General features: G+C 48.1%; 1 protein-coding gene across 2 annotated transcripts in view; it reads right to left on the reverse strand.

Annotated features, from left to right (window-relative positions):
• Positions 1-23949, reverse strand: part of LOC137434811 (ribosomal oxygenase 1) — a 152396-nt gene that overhangs the window by 118640 nt on the left and 9807 nt on the right. For both annotated transcript variants that reach the window (XR_013624632.1, XM_068127933.2), the window contains exon 2: positions 14558-14803. Coding sequence is in view for 1 of the 2 variants with exons in the window: in XM_068127933.2 (XP_067984034.2) it covers positions 14558-14803 (246 nt within the window). In the remaining variant the exon portion in view is untranslated. The remainder of the gene's footprint in view (positions 1-14557; positions 14804-23949) is intronic.

The raw sequence follows: 23949 nt of genomic DNA on the forward strand, positions 1-23949 counted from the left end.
CCTTCATTTTTCGATCGATTCATTTTGAACTTTGACCACTTATAGTACGCCATGTGATTGGATGCATATCCTAATTATGACGTCATAGGTCAGGTGACATGGCGGGATGGACCGGTATGGTCCCCGAATCATACCGCCCTTGGCGCCCGTCAGAAATCGAAAGAGTATGGCATGGGCAACATCTGCGCCAAATTTGATGCTTTTGGAAGAATTTGAACCAAAATATCCCTAAGGGCCCTGACTAGGAGGGAATCACTGCTGACACGAAGCTCGCCGTGCTGCAATCCAAGGTGCACCATACAGTGTACATGTCCATTGAACAGTGCACGACGTACGATGCTGCTGTGGCCGAGTTGAAATGTATCTACATATAAAAACGAAGCGTGGTCTACTCCAGACATTTGATTGCGTCTCGTCGACAACAGCCCACGGAGACCTTAGACCAATTCGCTCAAGACCTCCGACGGCTACTGAAGGACAGTACCCCTGTGGTATGCACCCATGAACAAGTCTGTGATGACCTTGTCCGCGATGCTTTTGTCTCACGTCTAAGATCGCCGGTCGTCAGACAAAGACGACTTGAAGAACCCGACTTGACCCTAGAAGCCCTTCGGTTATCTCACGTGTACACCGAAGCGCGGGAGCAATCTGACTCGCATGAACGCCCATACGTCACTGCGGGGATATCTCGACAGACATGACCGGAGAGAGCTACCGCCGAGATCGAGGATGCGGCACCTGCACCTCCGCCCGAATCGGGGACAACGGATACTCTCGAGGATCCCGACCCGGGGTTGACGGCGGCAGCTGCTGCCGGACCCAAGCCAGGAAGTAACGTGAAGTGCTACTTCTGCGGGAACCGGAACCATCTCAGGTCAGTTTGTCCGTCTAAGGAAGCAAAGTGTCACTTTGCAAAAGTCTGTCGAGCGTCACGAGGCCGGCGAGCTCGCCCGGCGCTGAATGTGTTTATCTCCGCGCCCGCGGTACGAACGGCGCACGGTGCACCTCGCTCGACCATGATTGGGATCGCCCCTCTCCGTGGGCCCCGAGCTGAGATCTCGACCTTGATGAGACTCGCCGCGCCGACTAAACAATTCGATCAATCACTTCAGTACGTGGCACGACCGTCCGTGACAGGAATTCTTTCAACGCCCAGCCAACTTCCGGGATCGGCCACCCGATCGGTGAACGCTGGCTTCGAAACTCCGCGCGTGGCACGAGCGCCCTCCGGAGGCGGCACGATTGACCTACGATCTACTTTGACTACACGAAAGGCGAACGCTGGCTTCAAAATTCCACGTGTGGCACGAGCGCCTCTGGAGGCGGCACGATCGACCTACAAGCTACTTTGACTGCACAAAAGCTGGGATCTTCGCGCGTGGCACGAGCGCCCTCTGGAGGCGGCACGACGGGCTTACAAGCAAATTCAACGGCACGAAAGACATTAGCTGGCGTCGGATCCACACGCGAGGCTCGAGCGCCTCCTCTTGACGATTCGACATCTACAGGGCCACCTGGCCTGTCATGTGCGATTATCCCACTCATGATTGAAGGAATTTTTGCAAATGCTTTAATTGACACGGGATCCACTGATAGTTATGTTGATTTTCGACTTGTTCAGAAGCATGGTTGGCCGATTTTTGGGATAAAACGCAGAATCTTCATGGCTTCTCAAGGGCTTTGGCTTAGCACAAAGGGGGAATGTCGTCTGAAGCTTGTCATTAAGGGTCGAATGTTTCCGGATGTGCATTTAATGGTCTTACCAGCATTATGTGCAGAAGTTTTGTTAGGACATGATTTTCTCCAGCGACATGGGCGCTTGGAAATGGAATTTGGTGGTACCGATACTCTTGCTGTGTGTGCTCTTGCAGGGATGGAAATTGAGCCACTGTCGCTGTTTCCCAATATGACCACAGACTGTACACCTGTTGCGATTAAATCGCGATGCGACTCACGAGCTGACATGCAATTCATTGCGGAAAAGACTGCGCAGCTACTAAAGGAAGGTATCATATAACCTAGTCGGTCGCCTTAGCGGGCCCAAGTTCTGGTGGAACAGACCTAATCACATCGCAAACGCATGGTAATCGACTATTCGCAGACGATTAATCGGTTTACCCAATTGGATGCCTACCCACTCCAGGGAATGGACTCCCTGGTACGACAGGTGACACAGTACTCGGTCTATAGCACTCTCGATCTCCGTAGTGCGTATCATCAGATCCCCATCTCCGCGGCGGATCGCATCCATACTGCGTTCGAATCAGGCCAGAGGTTGTACCAGTTCACCCGGCTACCTTTCGGGGTCACGAACGGGGTTGCGTGTTTTCAAAGGGCTATGGACGACCTCATCGCTAAGGAGAACTTAACCGATGTCTGTTTATCTGGATAATCTCACGGTTTGCGGGTATGACAAAGAACATCATGATGCTAATCTGAAGCGCTTCCTCGAGGTCGCGCACAGGTAGCGCTCGACTATGAACGAGGCTAAATGTCGCTACTCTACTCGCACAATAGATCTCCTGGGGTACACCGTGACCCACGGCTCTGTCGCTCCGGATAAGGAGTGTCTGCGACCCTTGCTCAACATGGCCCCGCCCTGCGATCGTGCTTCATTGAAGCGTGCTCTCGGGCTGTTTGCTCATTATTCCAAGTGGGTTCAAAATTATTCCGCGAAGCTCCGCCCACTTGTGGATTGCGATGCGTTCCCCATGAGTGTTTCACTATGTTCAAACTTTCTTTCTTGAGAGGGGGAAGTGTTACGGATTCGTCACTTCCGTTGTGGTGGTTTGCATCCACTGTAAATATTTCTGATTCCATGTACTATTATTGTGTTCAAAAGGTTTATTGTTCATGAACTGTTTTCAAAAGGTAAAAAAGTTAATGTTAAAAGAAACAGGAAACCGGTTCGGGAATCGGACGACGAAGAGGAATAAGAGGAGAGAAAATGGCGGAGCGAGTGAGTCGGACAAGGAGCCGAGCTACTTGCGGTCTGGAGCGAACGTTGGCGAGCAAGATTCACTAGCGAACTTTCGGGTTTCCGGGAAAGGGATTCCTGCGACAGAGTTGTCATCGCTGTGACCGATCAACCTGCGTGTCAGGTTTTTTGGCGGTGGATTCCGAGGAGAATTATCGCCGGGCCGTTACATCTCAAGAACAGGTCGTCGGCCATTTTGACTCGCGCTCTTCGCGCATCGAGCAAGGTTTCTTTGCTTCGTCAGCCGTTTTCACCGCTTTCAGACGTATCTGGTGTGTGTGTGTGCACCGTGGCTTCTGAGGATTCATTTGCGGTTCGCCGACTGAGCTGTGAAAGTCCATACCCGAGGGTGTGATGTCCCAGTCGCCTTGAGGGCGCCTTTGTGCAGCTTTGGGCTGTGTGACTGTACTTGCCATCCGCATGGGATTCTGGTCTCGATTGGACATCGTTCTGGCGATCGCTGGAGCGAATCAACTTTGGGCTTGAAGCCGGGAATAAGAGACATTGGGGATGTTATTGTTTCACTCACTTGGAGCACAGTGAGTTATATATTACAAAACTGATGGTACCATCGTAGGACATATTGATTGTACTTTTGATTACTATTATTGTTGTACTGTTATTCTTGTGTGATCTTAATACAATATTTGTTTGTGAGTAACAATTGGGGTGGCTTCTCCATTGATCTTTGACATACAGAATAACACATTTTTCTGCCGTGACTCCTCTCGGGGCTCGGAGGTACACCGTGACCAGGGGGTCGTGGAGGAGCATGTAACAGAAGTCGTAACTTGCCCTATTCCGTTGAGGATATTCGTCAGCTCTGTCGCACTTGTTCCGTATGCGCTGAACTCAAACCTCGCTTCGACAACCCTCATATGGGCACGCTAGTCCAAGCCACTAGGCCGTGGGAGAGATTGGCGATGGATTTCAAAGGACCACTGCCGGCGTCACCGGCTTCAAGTAATTCTCGCTATCTCCTCACGATCGTTGATAAGTTCTCTAGATTCCCTTTTGCTTTCCCGTGCGGAGATATGTCTGCTGCTACGGTTATCCGGTGCCTGCAGATCTTGTCTTCTATGTTTGGGAATCCGGCCTATGTGCACACCGATCGTGGCGCGGTGTTCTTGTCCCAGGATGTGAGGAAGTTCTTGCTCCAGCATAATGTAGCTTCGAGCTATACTACTCCGTATAGGCCACAGGTGAATGGACAGGTCGAAGGCTTTAATGGCATTATATGGAGGGCCGTTACTCTGAGTCTTAAGTCCTGCGGCCGAGGACTAGACAAATGGGCTTGGTCACTACCCGGGGCATTAAGCTCGATCAGGACTTTATTGTGTACTGCTACCAATCAAACTCCCCACGAACGAATGTTTCATTACCCGAGGCGTTCAGGTAGTACCCGACCTTTACCGGGTGGGCTTGCTGAGCCGGGACCGTCTTTTCTCAAACGTGCAGTTCGCATGAGTAAATATGACCTCATGGTGGATATGGTGCAGGTTCTCCAGGCTAACCCCGAGCATGCTCGTGTGTTGTTGCCCAATGGACGGGAGTCGACGGTCTCAGTACACCACCTGGCCCCATGCGGGGAAGTTGACGAACCAGCTTACGATCCCGTTGATCCGCCCGATGATCAGCCTATGGAGTATCTGCCGGCTTCCTCATCGCAACATGCACCCGATCCGACTGGCCCTGTGGGGCCACTGCCGTCACCCGATTTAGGCGGCTACTCTGACGCGGGGGACTCCGGTCTTGGGGATGTAGTACCCGGTAGTTACCGGACCCGCGCCGGGAGAAAGATTCGTCGCCCCGACCGCTATGGTTGGACTGACTGACATGGACTGGCATCTGACGCCCACTGATATTACTCTGCTGCTATGTACTGCTGGCTTGATTTCTGCTGTCGCAGAAGTGTAGTTCTAACGGCGGGGAGAATGTAATGAAATTGTGTCTAAGTTGAACCCAGGTGTTATGCTGTCTCCAACCACTGAGAGGCTTCTATAAGAACTCAGACGAACATCGCTCCGAGACATTCCTGTGACATTTATTCTGTGTGATAGTGTATCCTCGAATGGTGCGTATATCTAGATGATCCAGGCTTGCTTGCTCCAATTGTTAATTGATTGCTACTTCCATGATTACGGAATACTGACACAATGCTTGATGATTTCTTACAGGTGTTGCCAGAGATCGAAACTGAATTAAACCTACTATTGGGACAATGTTGTATATCTTGATTTCTTACAACAATACTATCGGAATGTACCTTTCGACACTTTGGACTGCTGAAACCCATTGGACCTTTGAAGAACTTGTAAGATCCCACAAGACCCTTCAGACCACCAAGTCTCCAAATACCCCGAGGACCCATAAATACTGTTGCGAATATGGAATTTGACCTCCATATCCGCTTGTAAATATTCCCCTATCTTCTCCGATACTCCCCAACTCTCCCCTTACCCCATTCCCTAGTCCCATTGTCTGTAAACAACACCCATTAGAGCCGATCTTCCCCTTCATTCCCCCATTAAATGTCGTGCCCAGGTCCCCCGCACCACACGTAGACAATTATAGGACATCTTGCTAGTTATTCTTAATCTATGTCAGTTAAGGACTTGTTTCCATTAATTATGACTCTTCGTTGCACCAGAATGTGATGATATGGCACCAGTAGGAGTTTAGGACCTTCCCATACCTCCCCGCATCTCTTCCCATCATCTCAAGCTCCAACAACAACCACAACAACAGCGGCTTTGCGTCCTCACTCCGGCTCGGTTGGCCGCCATTGAACATGTGCTCGACGGGGTTACCCAGAAGGGGGCTCCCTGTCGGCCCCTCGTCAAGGGCGGAGCCGGTAACCCCCGCACCCAATGAGAAGCCATGGGCCGATGCCATATGGGGCGGAGCTAACGAGCGAGGGCGTGACTCCCCGCCGGATATACGCAGCCGCTTGCCGGACGTGACGTCAGATGCGCCCCGAGCTTGGAAAGACAAGACGCCACCCTCCCGAGCGCTGAGCGACCACACCAGCATCTCTGGACCCCACCGTACGTGATCCTGCCCTGAGCACAGGTGCACCTGGAGCGATCGCTACCCGCTTTCCTGGCCATCAAACCCCGTGTGAGTCAGCGTTGTCCCGTTTATCTGTGGTCTGTCTAGGGTTAATATAAGGTTGTGTCTAAGTGCCCACCTTCCTATGTTTCCCTCTTGTCCCTGTAATCTAACCTTTTCCGCCTTAATATAACCTCCTCCGGAGGTCTTGAGAACTGAACCCCTGGTGTCGTATTGTGTGATTATAATCCAGCCGGGTGTCTTCTTTTCCTTATTGAGCCAGCATAGCGCGGCTTCGTCGACGTTCGAGTACAATCGGGTAACTTGTACGGATACGGCGGCCATCCCGCTCGGCCCACCATACCATCAAAGCCGTATCTGTAACAATTGGTGTCGAGGAGTGAGATTGGACCCGGAGCGCGTTTACGCGCTCGAAATTATAACAGCGAAATTTGATTGTGTTTTACAAAAAAAATAAATAATAAAAACTCGAATTTTGAAAGTCGCGCTATGGCGGATCAAGACGGCTGGGGTCCGGTAGGGGAGAGTGAAGCAGGGTCGGTCCAGGACCAAATTGAGACACGTGAGGAGAGCGAAACAGCGGGGGTAGCAGACGCGCGAAATGGCGCCTCGCTGGTCACCGCGCCGGCGACCGTGACAGCGCCCCTGGTGGATCCGAACCTTTTCCTCCTGCAAATGGGGGCCCTTATGGACAGGCTAGAAGCCAAAATGGGACAAATGGGGAACCGGATGGATGCTCAGGGTGAGCAATTGGGGGTAATGAGGGACGAAGCGAGGGCTCGGAGTGAGCAATTGGGGGTAATGAGGGACGAAGCGAGGGCTCGGAGTGAGCGATTGGGGGTAATGAGGGACGAAGCGAGGGGTACCAGTGAGGGGTTAGACAATAATTTTAAGGGATTAGACAATAATTTTAAGGGATTAGACATGAAATTTGGGAAATTAGACGATAGATTAGGGGAAATACAGGAGGGGTTAACGGGGGTAGAAAACAGAATGGCCGCTCAAGAGAATCAAATGGAAGGGATGCAAAAAGGGTTAGAGGGGTTAGAAAACACCATGGAAGGCAAATTGAGGGACATGAGGGACCAAGCGGAAAGGGAAGTTAACCAAATGGGGCAGCAGATAGAGGGGGTCAGAATGGGGGTAGAAACCAAACTGGATGCTCACAGGGAGGAAATGGAGCAGATGAGGGTGGCATCTGGGCAGGAGATGCAAGTGATGGGAGAGGAGATCAGAAGAGGAGTGAGTGAGGAGGTCGGAGGAGTGCGCGAGGAGGTGAGGCACTGTAAGGAGCGCATGGAGAAAGAGGTGAGAAAGGGGACTGTAAAATTGCAAGGTGGTATAGAGGAGTTGACGCTGGGAGTAGAACAACTGACAGTGGGACAAAAGGAGTTGGGGGACCAGGTAAAGAAGAACACAGCGGTAATAGAGGGTTTAAAATCGACACAGAAGGAGATGAAAAAGGACGTAGGGGTAATTAAAAAAGAGTGCCAGACGGTACATGAGGACCTGACGAGGAAAATGGACAAGGTGGTAGAGGTAATGGAGGTTAAAGAGCGGGAGGTGCGGGAGCACATAGAAAAAAATAAAGTGGAGTTAGAGGAAGAACTTAAAGGGGCGCACGAAGAGATGAAGGAGATGAAGCAAAAATTAGAGGAAGTGGAAGAAGGGGTGAGCGAAATTAAGAAGCGACGGAGAGAGGATAAGAAAGAGATAAAGGAGGAAGTAAAAGAATTGGTCCAAAGTCTGTGTTCGGATCGTGATGATGTGCTCATTAACCGGATGAGGGATTCGCAGGTGATGGAGGAGAAGCGAAGAGAAAGAGGACCCGGTGTAAGTGGTGACCAATATGGTCGTGCGTATGATGCGCCAGGTGATTTAATAAGCTTGGGGGTCGAGATGGACCCGGGTGTTCGTGAGAGGCCGTTGGTGAAGTGTGCGACAGGTCTGGTGTGCGAAAGAGGAGGTGTGCGAGAAAGTCCGACTCTGGGGTGTGTGAGGAAAAAGTGCGTGCCAAGGAGTGAGGGTGCTGGCGAGAGTGAGTCGGTCGTAGCGTGTGTGCGAGGGAGCACATGGAAGCGCGGGGTGGTGAGTGTTACAGAGGGTGTGACGGGAGAGTGTGCGCAAGAGTGTGCGCGAGAAAGGTGTGTGACGGACAGGTGCATGAGGAAAGAGTGCGCTGTCAGAAGTAAGGAAGAGTGTCCACCTGTGGTGAGTGTTACAGAGGGTGTAACGGGAGAGTGTGCGCGAGAAAGGTGTGTGACGGGCAGGTGCACGAGGAAAGAGTGCGCTGTCAGGAATGGAGGTGAAAGTAGTGAGGGTGACATGGAGCGTGAGTTAGTTGCGACAGGTGAGCGAGGATGTACACCTGGGATGGAAGGATGTACACCTGGAATGGTAGAGCGTGAGTGGGAATGCACGCTGGAGTTGGTGGTGAGGCACGTGGTTGGGTGTGCGAATGAGAGCACACCTGTGATTGTCACAGAGGAGGTGACTGAGGAGGGGGCGCGAAGAGGTGTTTTGGTGAGGTGTGCGAGCAACGAATGTGTGCCAAAGTGTTCGGTGGTCAGGTGTGTGACCAAGGCTGTGTGTGGAATGGGTGTACCTGGGTGTGTAAGGAAGGGTACGAGGAGCATGGGCACAGCTGGATGTGTGAGCAAGGAACGGGCTGCGGGATGTAAGCATGCAGGTGAAGCATCGACGTTAGACGGGGTAGAGTTTAGAACGACTTATAGCCGAATCGGGCCCTCGGTGCGTGCTGGGCCTCGCTTTGAACGGCCGCGTCCGTGCTCCACTAGGCGGAGCTGGCAGCCCGATAGAAAGGGTCGTCATGGCGACCACTTTTTGGTGAGACGTGCCGGCAGGTCGAGATCGGGACATTGGATGGCTCCACGCCGAGGTGATGCGTGGGATCTCGGCACGGGTAAGCCCCCGTCCCTGCACCGAGTGCCGGACGTATCCAGCCGCTGGCACAAAACAACCAGCATCCATTGCTTGGCTTTACGAAGCCGGGCTTTGGACAGGGATTGGCGCACCGAGAGGTATTAGTGAGTCGACTGGGTGATGAGGTTAGTGTTTTGGACCCAAAATCAGAGAAAAACAAAATTTGATGATTGGCAAGGGATTGGCAGTAGTGATTGGCAGATGATGGGCAGTGATTGGCAAATTTTTAATTTGTTGCAATTTGATGTGCGAAATTGGTAGGGAGAGACCCCCGAGGTGGTGGGATGGCAAATCCACCATCCTTCCCATGGGGGGGCAAATGCGCAATAGTTTATGGGGTGTATGGCAGTGAAAACTAGCCCGGGTGGGTTAGGATATTGTGTGTAGGGATCTAGCGAAGATGACAGTAGGTAACGTTAAGGTTTAGTTAGTGACTGATACCTGTAGTGGGGACGCAGGTAGATTAGGGTGGATGATAATGACGTGGGAGCGCAATAGTTTAAAGGGACGACTGGGAAGCGCAAGTTTCAGAAGGGAGTAGTTAGCTGAGATGATGCCGTGTGAGTGAGAATTGAACAGGTGTGATTGCACAGGTGTGCAACTGGAACAGGTGTGATTGCACAGGTGTGCAACTGGACAGGTGTGTGGAGCAGTGTATGAGTAGTGAGTGTTGTGGATCAGCGCGAATGCGCTTGGGGAGAGAAGGGTGCCGGTGGCACCAGGTGTGAGAGCACAGGTGTGCAAGTACAGGTGTGTGGAGAGAGTTGGAGTAAGTGGTATGGAGTGGTGTGCGTGGTGCGAAGGTGTGGATGGGGGAAGAGTGGACCCCTTTCACGAGTACCCGGGGCGGGTAGTGTAAGTGTTAGGTAGAGGGTGCAGGTAAATTGTGGTTGGATATTGGCATCTGTGGTGCGGTTGCAGAATGGTGTTGTGAATGGGTGCATTAGTGTTGTGGAAATGGCTGGGCGTGTAGCCTGTTAGTGTGTGTAGTTGGTTGAGCACTCCACCACTGTGAGGATGTCGGCCAGGTGAGGCCGCAGGTGGGCTCTGGGAGCCGGTAGTTGTGAGTGGGTGCCTGAGGATCCCGGGTGTGGATCGGGCAGCCCAGTGCCAGAGAGGGCACGGAGTGGGGAGAGAGCCAGAGGGCCTTCCCCAGGTAGTTAGGTTAGGGTGAGGAGCAGGTAAGCTCGGAGGCAACTGCAGTGGTGGAGGTGTGCAGGTGGGTAGACCCACTGGGAGAGGTACACGCCACAGCCCAGAAATTGTACGAGGGCACCGGGAGATGAATCGGGGGAGTGAGACCCCAAATTGAAGAGCACCACAGTTTGGCCAATGGGAATTGGTTTTTAGAACCCATAGTGTAAGAGGGCCAATGGTTTGGCCGGAGAGAGACCCCGGGTAGTGTAAAGTTGTTAAAGTCATTTAGGAGATAGTTAGGATTGATGAACCTGTCGCACCATACGCAGCCACTTGCCTGTGGTGATGATGATGACTCCACACCTGTGTTTTCTTTGTTTGTGTTGCAGAAATGAGAATTGCTGTTGGATTTGTGAGACGCATCACGACGTGGATGAGACATTGGGGTGATTCCATCTCTCCCTCCCTAGGAGGGACTGATGATGAATTGGTGATGGCAAATTTTGATGTTGAGTTGAAAATGGCAAATTTGATTGGTTAGGAGGGAGAGAAGACGAATTTGGTATATGGGAGGAACGGGGAAGACAGTAGGGATGTTTGTGGATTTGTAAAGTAGATGTTTATGGGTAGTGTTGTGTTTTGTTGATACAGTAAGGGGTAAGGGAGGGGCCATGTAGGTTACCTGGTGGGGGGGGGCGTACGGTAGGAACGTACCTGTCTCACCTGGTTCCCATGTGCCCCCAGTGTGCATCACCTTGCATTGCGTGCACTTTTGCGCCCTTACCACCTTGCTCACTTGTCTTGTTTTTGTCTCCCACCTCCGAGGATCTGGGCTTTGGGGTAGAGAGAGAGGAGAGAGAGGTGCTGGCGACGCAGTTGTGGGCCTGCACTTTCGCTGTTCGCTGCCTGGATCGGTACACCATATGGACCGCAATGTTTGTGGCCACCCACAATGGACCGCAGTTCGTTTGCGGCCAAGCACCACCCGGGGATGGACCTATGGGTCAACGTGGCACCTATGCCATACAGGTGAACCACTTATAATTAACACCACCAAGTGCACCACAAGAAGAGCAAGAGACACCTGCAGGGTTAGGGGTTGTTGAAGTTATTTTTATTCCAATGAACAATGGTGACTGCACCGATTGGTGGTGGGGTGGTGCTTTTGATGCTGGGACAGGGTGCTCTGCACGTTATTAAAGGCCGTCGGCCACAGAGCACTCGTGGGTTGGTGTATCGATGTTGGCAAGCGCGCTCTCTCTATGCATAACATCTGCATGTGTTCCTCCAAAGACAGGTCCTGGATCGTAGTGTAAATATCAGCGTAGTCTTGTAAATAATGCTCCCTACCGGCTGTATGTTTAGTTTGAGGATTCTTTCCGGATTCGGTTATCCTGTGGGTGTGTTTCTGAGAGGAGAAGGGTGCAACGTCGCAGGGGGACATATTTACTCATTTGTGAATATCTATAAAACTGTCGCACTCAGGGTAGAGTTAATAGTAGAGGGAACTACATTGCGTGCCACACTAAAGTAGGTAAAAATTTATCGGGTCGGGACGCCCCGAGGGTAGAGAAGGGTGCAATGTTGCGAATATGGAATTTGACCTCCATATCCGCTTGTAAATATTCCCCTATCTTCTCCGATACTCCCCAACTCTCCCCTTACCCCATTCCCTAGTCCCATTGTCTGTAAACAACACCCATTAGAGCCGATCTTCCCCTTCATTCCCCCATTAAATGTCGTGCCCAGGTCCCCCGCACCACACGTAGACAATTATAGGACATCTTGCTAGTTATTCTTAATCTATGTCAGTTAAGGACTTGTTTCCATTAATTATGACTCTTCGTTGCACCAGAATGTGATGATATGGCACCAGTAGGAGTTTAGGACCTTCCCATACCTCCCCGCATCTCTTCCCATCATCTCAAGCTCCAACAACAACCACAACAACAGCGGCTTTGCGTCCTCACTCCGGCTCGGTTGGCCGCCATTGAACATGTGCTCGACGGGGTTACCCAGAAGGGGGCTCCCTGTCGGCCCCTCGTCAAGGGCGGAGCCGGTAACCCCCGCACCCAATGAGAAGCCATGGGCCGATGCCATATGGGGCGGAGCTAACGAGCGAGGGCGTGACTCCCCGCCGGATATACGCAGCCGCTTGCCGGACGTGACGTCAGATGCGCCCCGAGCTTGGAAAGACAAGACGCCACCCTCCCGAGCGCTGAGCGACCACACCAGCATCTCTGGACCCCACCGTACGTGATCCTGCCCTGAGCACAGGTGCACCTGGAGCGATCGCTACCCGCTTTCCTGGCCATCAAACCCCGTGTGAGTCAGCGTTGTCCCGTTTATCTGTGGTCTGTCTAGGGTTAATATAAGGTTGTGTCTAAGTGCCCACCTTCCTATGTTTCCCTCTTGTCCCTGTAATCTAACCTTTTCCGCCTTAATATAACCTCCTCCGGAGGTCTTGAGAACTGAACCCCTGGTGTCGTATTGTGTGATTATAATCCAGCCGGGTGTCTTCTTTTCCTTATTGAGCCAGCATAGCGCGGCTTCGTCGACGTTCGAGTACAATCGGGTAACTTGTACGGATACGGCGGCCATCCCGCTCGGCCCACCATACCATCAAAGCCGTATCTGTAACAATACCATGAAGAACCAGATGACCCCGAGGACCCAAAAGACCCAGAGAATCTAAAAAGATCCAAAAGATCCTGAAGAATCAAAAGAGCCCGAAGACTCGAAAGAGCCCGAAGACTCGAAAGAGCCCGAAGACGCAAAAGAGCCCGAAGACGCAAAAGAGCCTGAAGACTCAAAACACCCCAATAACCCAAAAGACCCAAAGGAGCCATTTGACCCTGATGACCCAAGAGATCCAAAAGGATGCAAAAGACCCCGTGGACTTAAAAGACCCAAAGGACAGCCTCATTAAAGAAAAAATATTTAAAATACAATACTGAATTCAGTTTCATAAAGAGGATGTAATGTGTCACGCGTGTCTGATGAAAGTGAGTTTGTACAAAATAATGAAAGAATGTGAAAAAACCCCACAAAATACACCTCACAAACACGCTCTGGCGAGGGTCTGCGATCTCTGTTCGCTCTTTCATGTTGATTTTTTCGATTTCACATTTCATGTTGAAAAAAATCAATTTCAAAATTCAATTTTTCAATTCAATTCAATTTCAAATTTCAATTCAATGAACATTTTGCTTAAATTCATTTTGTATAAATATTTTGACCATTTCTTCATAGACCTGAATTCCTTCTCATTCTAATACTAATTTTCTGTTTCAAAATGCTTTTCTTTCCACGCATCATACATAACCTTCGACAATGCAAACAATAAATAGTTGAGAAATAGCGCAATTTCTTATTTGTCTGCGGTTCCTCTTCCATTGCTCTACAGAGAATGCATAAATTCCATGACCGGCCCCCTGACTGAGACCCACTCTCCTCAGCATGGCCATCACCCTGATCTGATCTGGCCAGAATTGATAGACTTAACTCCATTTGCAAGCTTGGCTTTGTCTGGTCATTCCTAATCATGTCAAGTACGAAGAAGAATGAAGTAAGAAAAGGTAACAATTAAGAAAAAGCAACTGTCAAAAAGATGCGGATTTATCGGATGGACTTAAAAGCTGAAATGATGAGATTATGCAAATTGTACAAGGCAGCAAGTTTCACAGTTAAAGGTGTAAAAAATAAAGTGTACCCAATCACTAAAGTCTTCATCCTCCTAGACGTTCGCACTTCACAATAACAGCACTTATGGTTGACCGTGGCAGCTCGAGCAGGGCAGAAATTTGACGAACTGACATGTTGGAAAGGTGGCATCCTATGACGGTGCCACGTTTAAAGTCACCGAGCTCTTCAGTGTGCCCCATTCTACTGCCAATGTGTGTCGATGGAGATTGCATGGCTGTGTGCTTGATTATATTTACCTGTCAGCAATGGGTATGGCTGAAATAGCCAAATTCCGTAATTAGAAGGGGTGTCTGGCTGTCCACATACTTTTGGCCATGTGGTGTATTTCCAAGCTATCCTTCCCTACCACCGATAATTACATTGCACATAACACCCCAAATGTGCTATTATTTTAAAATACCGTGACAGTTTAGCTTTCACATCCTTGTCTGCTGGATCAGGCATGTCTCATGAAATGATGCCTCAATGTCAAATTTTTACACTTGCACAGTAAAAGTCGAAATCATCAATGATCATTCCCAAAATTACAATGCATCAAAAATCTACTGGTATTTCTTGCAAACAAATCATTAAACTTATTTGAACAAAAACCACCAATTCATAACAATATGCAGCTATATTTTCCCTTCGTTCATACCTGCGGTCAGCAGAAAGGGTTACAATTGTGGCGTGCACGGAATCATTACACCAGCACACGTTTATGAGGAATAATACACAGCTTACCACATCAATTCCCGACGTTCTTGAGCAAGTCCTTTCTTGGACGATCCATTTACTCTTCTTCGCTGGACGGCCCTGGGCATTGCACAGACGAAGAGAAGTACGTTCCAAAGCCAACCGATTCTTCATCTTCAGGACTCCTCTCGCTTTCTTCATCTTCAGGACGCTTCTCGCTTGCCAACTATGGTCACTCAATTGTGAAACCACAGGCGTGTCCGATACCCTTGCCTCCTGTTGTTGCCGATTCACCTAAAGAATACCAATCACATGACACAACGACCAGTCAAAATTCTGGTGTGCGCACATGCACATACCCTTGAGCAAGACCCACTCTCCTGAGCATGGCGTGCCAAACCTGTCACTTTCCCACCCACCCAATCTTCAATTAATTTTTATTAACGTCATATCAGATCTTAGAACTATTTACCAACACTGGTGAGATGAGGCATCCAGTGGTCGCCATGTGACCTTTGGAGTTGAACAACACATCTCCTCCACAAAGAGAAGCAAGTGACAATGTGATCAGGGGGTGTGGTTGCCCGTGTTAGCCAATGGCTTGGGGCCTGCACAGGGTTATAAACGACCCAAGCTGACCTCCAAGAAGGTACCATGCTTTGTTTTTATAATACATAGTCGAGGCTCGTGGAAAAGCTCGTACATTGAATGCATCAAGACGTAACAGACAAATACAGGACACAAAAACGCATGCATGTGGTGGACAAAATGCATACAGAAGGAACCTCCAAGGAGGGAAAACTGGAAAAGTGGAAGGAAGGGGGGGATTTAACGATGGTATAAAATATCCTACATTTGGATTGGGGACAATCTGAGATGGTGGTGAACAGCTGTCTTGAAGACCTGGAGGGAAGAATGAGATTGAAGAGGATGTGAAAGTTGATTCAACAGGAGGGAAAAAAGAGGAATGAATGAGTGGAGGTAAGCAGTAATCCTGGATTTAGGTAGTTTCACCACAAGGGGGTCGATGGTGAACCATGTGAGCTCTACAGAAACCTGGCAACCTAGAGGAGACAAAGCACGGAAAGAGCAGAGGGTGGAATACCAGAAAAGAGGCAGCAGAAGACTGAGAGATCACCGACCTGTGTGTGATGGCGAAGTGAGAGACCCATAGACTCAGCTTCAGCACAGAGCATTCCAATAATCTTGAAGGTCTTGGTTTCCACAGAATCAAGCTGAGCAAGATGTGAAGCAGGGGAGCGGTGCACATGAATGTCTTTTAGCTGGATAGGAGTTCAGGTGTGCCATGGAAGGACTTTGTACGATGAAGTCGGCGGCTGGCTTTGGAGGCCAACTTTGAAATATGGTTTAACCAAGAAAGATCAAGACTGATGGTGAGATCCAGGAGATTGAATGACTGAACTTCCTCAAAATAATTGTTATGAATGTAGATGGGAGGGAGAGAACAATTTACTTTGGAATAATTCCCAGGAAGAGTTGATGTCAGAGGCAGTGGAGATGGGAGACCAGTCCAGATGATTGATGGCTGCTTGAAGACCATGCCAGTTGACCTGAGTGAAATGCCAGACTCGTCGAAGCTGAGGAGGCTCTCTCAGAATGGCCAGAGAGATATCCACTTTAACAAGGAAATGATCAGATGAACCAATTGGAGCAGAAGAAGAACCGCAGACATTTGCAGGAAGTTTGTCATCACCAAGTCTAGAAGAGATGATGCTCCGTTGACTGAGGATCCGAGTTGGGAAATTGACAGACTGTGTCAGTCCTAATGAGGCATAGAATTCCGTTGCTGAGGTGCCATGGCTGGGTGAGAGGTACCCACACCCAGCCAGCTGGCATGATGACAGATGAAGTTGCCACATATGAGGATGAGAGTTGGGATGAGTGGATAGAGGTTGCTCCATGTTGTCGGACAGCGAGATGTAAATGGAGTCATCACTGTTTAGTGGACGGTACAGACCACATATGAACAAAAGGTGGGAGTGGAGGGGAAGCCGTAGCCAAAGGTACTCCTGGGGGGTGGGGTGGAGAGAGGGCAGTGCAAGGAGAGTGAGGAAGAGAGTTTTTGATAAAGATAGCAACCCCACCACCAGAACGAGGCTCAGGTCTATCATACCAGAGGAGGGAGTAACCAGGGATAGATATTAAGGAACCAGCGACGTCTTGAAGGAGGAAAGTTTCTGTTAAGCAGATCAAGTCTAGATTGTCAGAAGCAACCTGAATGGAGAGATCAATCAGCTTTGAGTGAAGGCCCCAGATGTTTGAGGTCCATACCGTTAAGGAAGAGGGAGGGGGTGCATCAAGTACAAGAGAGGAGAGGGGAGGGGTTGAGTAAAATGATGGAGAGGAGGAGGTAGGGATAGCAGTTGACAGTGTTGGGGTGAGAGGGGAGATTTTAAAGGGGAGGGTTGAAGGGCAGGGGTGAGGGGAGTTTTGAAGTGGAGCATGAGGGGGGAGATTTGAAAGGGAGTGGTGAGGGGTGAGTTGGGAGTTTTGGAAGTTTTGAACAATTAATTAAAATCGAACATTTATTACAAACTGGGTTTCTTGAGATTTTCAAGTCAGAGATACGTTTGAAAACGTTAGAGGGGTGAAATAAAGGTGAGTTTTGGGATTGGAGAAAGGAAAGGTTGTAAGAGAATGATTTATGATTGAAGGAGCGATTTGAAGACAGCCTTTTAAAAATTAAGAGTGAGTTGTAATAGAGGAGAGTATGGAGCACGGGAGAAGGAAGTTTAAAACAAAACAAAACCATGAACACTGTCTGGGGAATTCAGTGAAATGAGAGCAGGGAGTCTGATGGGGATGATGAAATGTAGAACTGGTTCAGAAGAAGGAGCAGAACAATAGGAGATTTACACAAGCCAGGTGGGAATGGAGGTGTATAAGCACTTTGTTGGTATGGGGGGGGAAGAAAGGGTAAAGGGAGGGGGGGAGGAAGGGTAAAGGGAGGGGAGGGGGAAGGAAGGGTAAAGGGAGGGGGGAGGGGGAAGGAAGGGTAAAGGGAGGGGGGGGAAGGAAGGGTAAAGGGAGGGGGGGGGAAGGAAGGGTAAAGGGAGGGGGGGGAAGGAAGGGTAAAGGGAGGGGGGGGGGAAGGAAGGGTAAAGGGAGGGGGGGGAAGGAAGGGTAAAGGGAGGGGGGGGGGAAGGAAGGGTAAAGGGAGGAGGTGAAAGCGGGAGGGGAGGAATGAAACGGTGCGGAAGGGAAGGGAGGGGGAAGCAAAGGGAGTGGAGTGGGAGGGGTTGAGAGAAATGAGGGAGGAGAGAAGAACTGGAGGGTGGAGGGGGCAAAGGAGAGAGAGGAGGGAGGAGGAAGCGAGGGAGTTAGGAGGGGGAGGAGCAGAAAGGAGAGAGAGAATGGAAGGAGGGTGGAGCGAGGAAGTGTGGGGGGGAGGATGGAGAGAGAGAGAGAGTGACTATAGGAGGGGGAGAGTGACTATATCGCACAAACATGTTAGTCAATGAAAAAATGGGTACCGTATGTGAAAACAAGAAGGCAGCTCTGTCTACTGTAATGCCATGGCTTGCAAAGGCAACCTGAATAGTGTTCACCAAGTGTGGTTCACCTCGTTAATCATATTCAAAAAGGGTGTTGTAACACACCCAAACTTCCCCGGCCTTGTGACAAAAAAACAAAAAGGGTGCTCTGTCTACTGCAACGCCATGGCTTGCAAGAGCAGCCTGATTAGCGTTCACCAATCGCTAGATATGGTCAATTTTGTCAGATTTCACTCCAGATTTGGACATTATTTAGTCTACAGCATCCAATCCTCATATCCGAATCCAAATTTTGATGATATGCTTCAATTTTGTAATGATAATTAATCAATCGTGTTTCCAAGGCAAGGCATGTTTGAGTTGGCCAAAAAAAAAATGGCGGCTTAAAAACCCGGCGATGTGCAGTAGGATGACCGAGACGTCGAGTCGCCATATTGGTACATCACCACATCGGGCTTTTACGGCGTAGCCCATCGGGCAGAGCAGTCTAGAACAGTGTTTGTCTGTCCGTATAGTATGTATGTATGTATGTATGTATGTATGTATGTATGTATGTATGTACACTACCGGTAAAAAGTTTTAGAACACCTCAATTTTTCCAATTTTTATTGAAATTTCCGCAGTTTAATGTCCAGTGAATAATCTGAAATGGTACAAAGGTAAGCAGTAAACTGCTCGAGGTAAATAAAAAAAAACGTTTAGGTTCGCAAAAACGAGAAAATAATGTAAATTGCAGTTATTTGCTCGAGGTAAAAAAAAAAAGGCCTTCTTCAGGGAACAAGTAATGGGTTAACAACTTACAGCTGTTCTGCAACAATGTAAGTAAATTAAGCCTTGAAAGTTGATGCAAACAATTCCTACAGGTGTCCCAACCTCTGCTGATTACTTGCTTACAAACCCCCTGTCTGTATAAAAGCAGTATTGGAACAGACTGTTATTACACCCTCTGAAGCATTATTTGGACAATATTGCACTGCAGGAAGTAGTATATGGGAAACTGGAGGAAACTCTGACAGGAAGAGGTCTGGCAGACCAAAAGCCACAACAGAATCAGAAGACAAGTTTCTGAGAGTCAACAGTTTACGTGATAGGTGGCTCACAGGACAACAGCTTCAAGCACAGCTTAACACTGGTCGAAGTAAGCAAGTCTCAGTTTCAACTGTGAAGAGAAGACTTCGTGCTGCAGGTTTGACAGGTCGAGTGGCAGTAAGAAAACCATTGCTAAGATGGCAAAATAAGAAAAAGAGGCTTGCCTGGGCCATGAAGCACCGACAGTGGACTACTGAAGACTGGAAGAAGGTCTTATGGACCGATGAATCAAAATTTGAAATCTTTGGTTCATCACGCAGGGTTTTTGTACGCCGTCGAGTAGGCGAAAGGATGGTTCCTCAGTGTGTGACACCAACTGTGAAACATGGAGGAGGAAGCGTGATGGTCTTGGGCTCTTTTGCTGGATCCAGTCGGCAACTTGCACAGAGTGACTGGCACCCTGAACCAAAAGGGCTACCACAGCATTTTGCAGCACCATGCAATACCCTCTGGTATACACCTAGTTGGTCAGGGGTTCATCCTACAGCAAGGTAATGACCCGAAACACACCTCCAGGCTATGTCAAAACTACCTTCGAGGAAAAGAACAAGACGGTTGGCTTAAAATCATGGAATGGCCAGCACAGTCTCCAGACTTAAACCCCATCGAGCTGGTTTGGGATGAACTGGACAGAAGGGTGAAAGCAAAGCAACTACAAGTGCAACACATTTGTGGGAACTTCTGCAACAGAGTTGGGAAGAACTTCCCGAACAATATTTCATTTCCATTGTAGAAAGAATGCCACGAGTGTGTTCGGCGGTTATATCTGCAAAAGGTGGCTACTTGCCGAGTCAAAAATGTAAATTAAATTTTGTTAAACAAAATGATTCTATGATTTCTTTTTTATCTCCAATTGTTTGTTTATTCTTTGCTTAATTTCAGAGTACATTGAGACATTAAACTGTGTAAATTTCAGTAAAAACTGGAAAAATTGAGGTGTTCTAAAACTTTTGACCGGTAGTGTATGTATGCATGTATGTCCCCTCAAACGTATACCAATTAGAGCCGAGAATCTGGTCACATGACAGGGTGATATGTTACGTCTCATGTCATTACGGCGGTGCTGCGGCTGACTCTCCACACACCGCCATTTTGATTTATATGCTGTTAATGCCGAACATATCGTAGAACCTGTCATAGATCACAATCGCCATGCTCTACCTTTACGTTTTTCATTCAGTGTGAAACACAAACAAACCGATTGTTAAAATGACCATCAAATATCGAAAGCATCGGCGTTTGTCTTCCAACAATACAGTATGTATAGGCCTTAGGCGTTATGACTCACTGTCCATTTCGGACAAATTAAACCCAAATTGTTATATTATAGTAAATATAACAACATTTTAATCCCAATGTCGTGAATGGAAAGTTGATGGATTGAAGCGGTGTAAAAGCGGAAGTAAGGAATTCATCTCGGTTTTTTAAAAATAATACAATTTCCGTAATAACAACGTAACGTCATTGTCGTGAAAATGAAGAAGAAAAACCTTCGTATGTGTGGGGCATATTGGATGTCTATTTAGGGGCGAGCGCTCGGTCAGAGAGGGGGGTCAGTATCTTGTCTGCTGAATGAGTTATGCAGAGATGAGCGCTGGATATTATTGGTAAGAAGTGACTGGGATTCATGACTAATGTTTAAACTGCTTGACTTTGCTTTCTAATGCTTTATTCGATTTGTCGGACTGATTAAATTATTTGCCTGTTGAGTAGGATGCCAAAGATCGATTTGAATATAGCTTCGTATCTTGAAATGAGGTCTGGAAGCTTTTTTTTTTTTTTTTTTTTTTTTTTTTTGTATACAATATCGAGGCTCGTGAAAGAGCGAACATTAATCACACAGAAAGACAAACCGACACATAAAACATATAACATATAACATAGGGAGCGGTAGACAAGATGGGGAGAGAGGGGGAAGGACACAAACACAACATTTGAGAGCAGGGACCGAGAGACATGGAGACATCGAGAGATCTGAGAGAGGGCGAGGGCTTTGGGGGGGGGGGGCGTGGGAAGGGGGCAGTGGGAGAGGTATAAAACATATGGACACTGCCAGGACTTCCAGGAAAGAAGTTGGAATTTCAAACAAGGTGGATCTGGGGTGAATTAGCGGGGGTAGAAAAGATCAAGGTTTTGGATGGGGGAAGATAAGAGATGGTGGTGAACGGCTGTTTTAAAGACCTGGAGGGAGGAGTGGGATTGAAGGGAGTGAGGGAGTTTGTTCCAGAGGCGGGAGAAAAGAGGAATGAAAGAGTGAAGGTGAGCGGAGAGCCGAGATTTCGGCAGTTTAACCATCAGAGGGTTGCTGGCAGATCTTGTGCGACCTGTAGGAATATTTGGGGGACAGAGCACAGAGAGAGCTGGGGGTGCAAGGCCGGAGAGGAGTCGGTAGAAGACAGAAAGACCACCTACCTGCCTGCGGTGAGTGAGTGAAAGGCCCTCAGAGATAGCTTCATCGCGGGAGATTCCAATAATTCTGAAAGCTTTGGTTTCAACAGCGTGAAGCCGAGCTAGGTGTGAGGCAGGAGCACCGGCCCATAGGGGAGAACAGTATTCCATTGAGGTATTCCATTGTATTCCATTGAGGAACAGAATACAATTTATTCAAATCGATTCTGAGACGTTCAAGGACCATGGAAAAGCTCAACAAGGTGGAACGCTTCTCCGGGGACCCCAACGCGAGCGACGCCGCCGGTCAGCTGACCCACTGGCTTCACTCCTTACGGCTCTACACAGACGTAGTCCCGGAGATTGCAGACGCTCAGCGACTGAAAGTTTTGTCTTGCAACGTGTCCCATACCATTTATGAATATGTTTCCCATTGCACGACCTATGTAGTGCAGTTGCCACCTATGATAAACCCTATGTGAACCCAGAAATTGTTGGTACCATGTTTTTTTGGTGGATTTGTAAAGGATAGGGGGTATATATATATATATATGACAGAACCACCTCTGGCCACTGAAGCAACTTTGGGGAACTTCCGTAATATGCATAAATCCAAGATGGCTGATTTTCTACCTTGGTTCAAATAGAAAATAAGCAATAACTTTTGATAGAATCAAGCTAGAAGGTTGATTTTGGTACCTACACATAGGTTTTCACACATAGCGGATGCAATGAAAGTGTCAAAAAAAGTTTATGATGTTGCTAGACAAACATAATCCAAGATGGCCACTGTTTTGATTTGGAGAAATAGCTAATCGGCCATAACCTTTGATATAATCATGCTAGAAGGTTGATTTTGGTATCTACCCATAGGTTTTCCCACATGGCAGAGGCAATGGAAGGCTCAAATTATATATACCCCCTAAAGTGGGACTTTAGCCACCCCACTATGACTCCGCACGTGCAAGTTGGTATATTTTCTGGCGTTTTTACAGCTTTTCCTCCACACAGTGCAACTTTGCAGTTTCAAACGTTTCACGTGGAAACCCAAATTTGCAATTGGTAATGAAAGTGCTGCCACGCTTGCACCTAACTTTGCAGTAGGCACTACACTTGTGTAGCTGGTACGTAGTGACTAGGGCATGGAGGTCAGGATTGTTTTCCTGGTCTGGAATGTGGCAGGTAAACCTTTGCTGGATCCAGTCCAGCACTTTGCTAGGATCGTCCACACCGATGACTGGTGCATCACGTATCCACAAGAGGACGTGATAGTGAGGAGCTCCACGTGCCTGATATTCTTTCTTCCAGTAGAAATGGTCTACGACTCCCAGAACTTCACCTTCGACAATTACTGTCTGAAAGAAAGTGTGAAACTTGAGAGAGAACTGCCGAGACACAGATATGAGGTCTTCGGTGCACAGCTTCCCTATGCTGTAATTATTGTTAGGGACATCATTCCCACTTTTGAGCAAAGATCGTAGAGCGGAGCAAGATAGGCCACTCGTGCGCAACCACGTTCAATTCGGTGAAGTACGCAATGGAGCAGAACAGCGGCCATTTTAGCAAGCAAGCGGATTTCGGGCTGCTTCACTGGAAGACTTACTTCACTAGAAAAAAAGAAAAGTTATGTATCATTGGCAAATGTACTTTTAAACGCTTGCCTGCAATGATTTTTCACACGTTTTACAGGTGGAAATTAAACTTACAGTACCCATGCTGACCATTGCATCTCATGACAATTTACGAAAATATATGAATAAATTATTTTCAATTATTTGCACAACATTAAGTCGGTATTAGATGCACAGATGTCCATGTATTGAAACATTTCAGTGTTCATAGACATGTTCATAGACCAAAAAAAAAAAAAAAGAAAAAAAAAAAAAAGAAAAGACAGCAGAAATGAATATGTTTATTTTCCTTCGTTTTGCTACAGAGCCATGTGCTTGAATGAACATTAGATTCTATAAAGGTCTGCAATATATGTTATTACATGCAAATATCATGAAACCATTATTAAATCAGATTAATGATCTTCATTAAACAAGAACTTTAATATCCATATATTTGCATGTAGATCAAATATAGATAAATGTAGGCTGTCGTTCAAATCATACAGATCACAGAGTATGAAAGAAGTTGTCCTAGCAAGCATTATGAGACATTAATCACTCCTTCCAAGCATTTACACTGGATATATTAGTACATGTATATGTACCTCAAAGGGTTAAAGGGATGCTGGTAGGGTGAAATCCATGTTTATGGATTTATGGGCTGTACTATACAAAATGATGATGGTCATAACTCACTGGGAGATGGATAAAACTGCGATGGATGGCGAGATGATGGATAAGATGGATAAGATATGATATGATAAGATGGCGACGGATAAGATAAACTGCGAGATGATGGATGGCGAGCGCAAGCTCACTCTGCCTGCCTGCTAAA

The sequence above is a fragment of the Myxine glutinosa genome, chromosome 9, assembly GCF_964187855.1.
Source record: "Myxine glutinosa chromosome 9, kmMyxGlut1.1, whole genome shotgun sequence".
NCBI lineage: Eukaryota > Metazoa > Chordata > Myxini > Myxiniformes > Myxinidae > Myxine > Myxine glutinosa.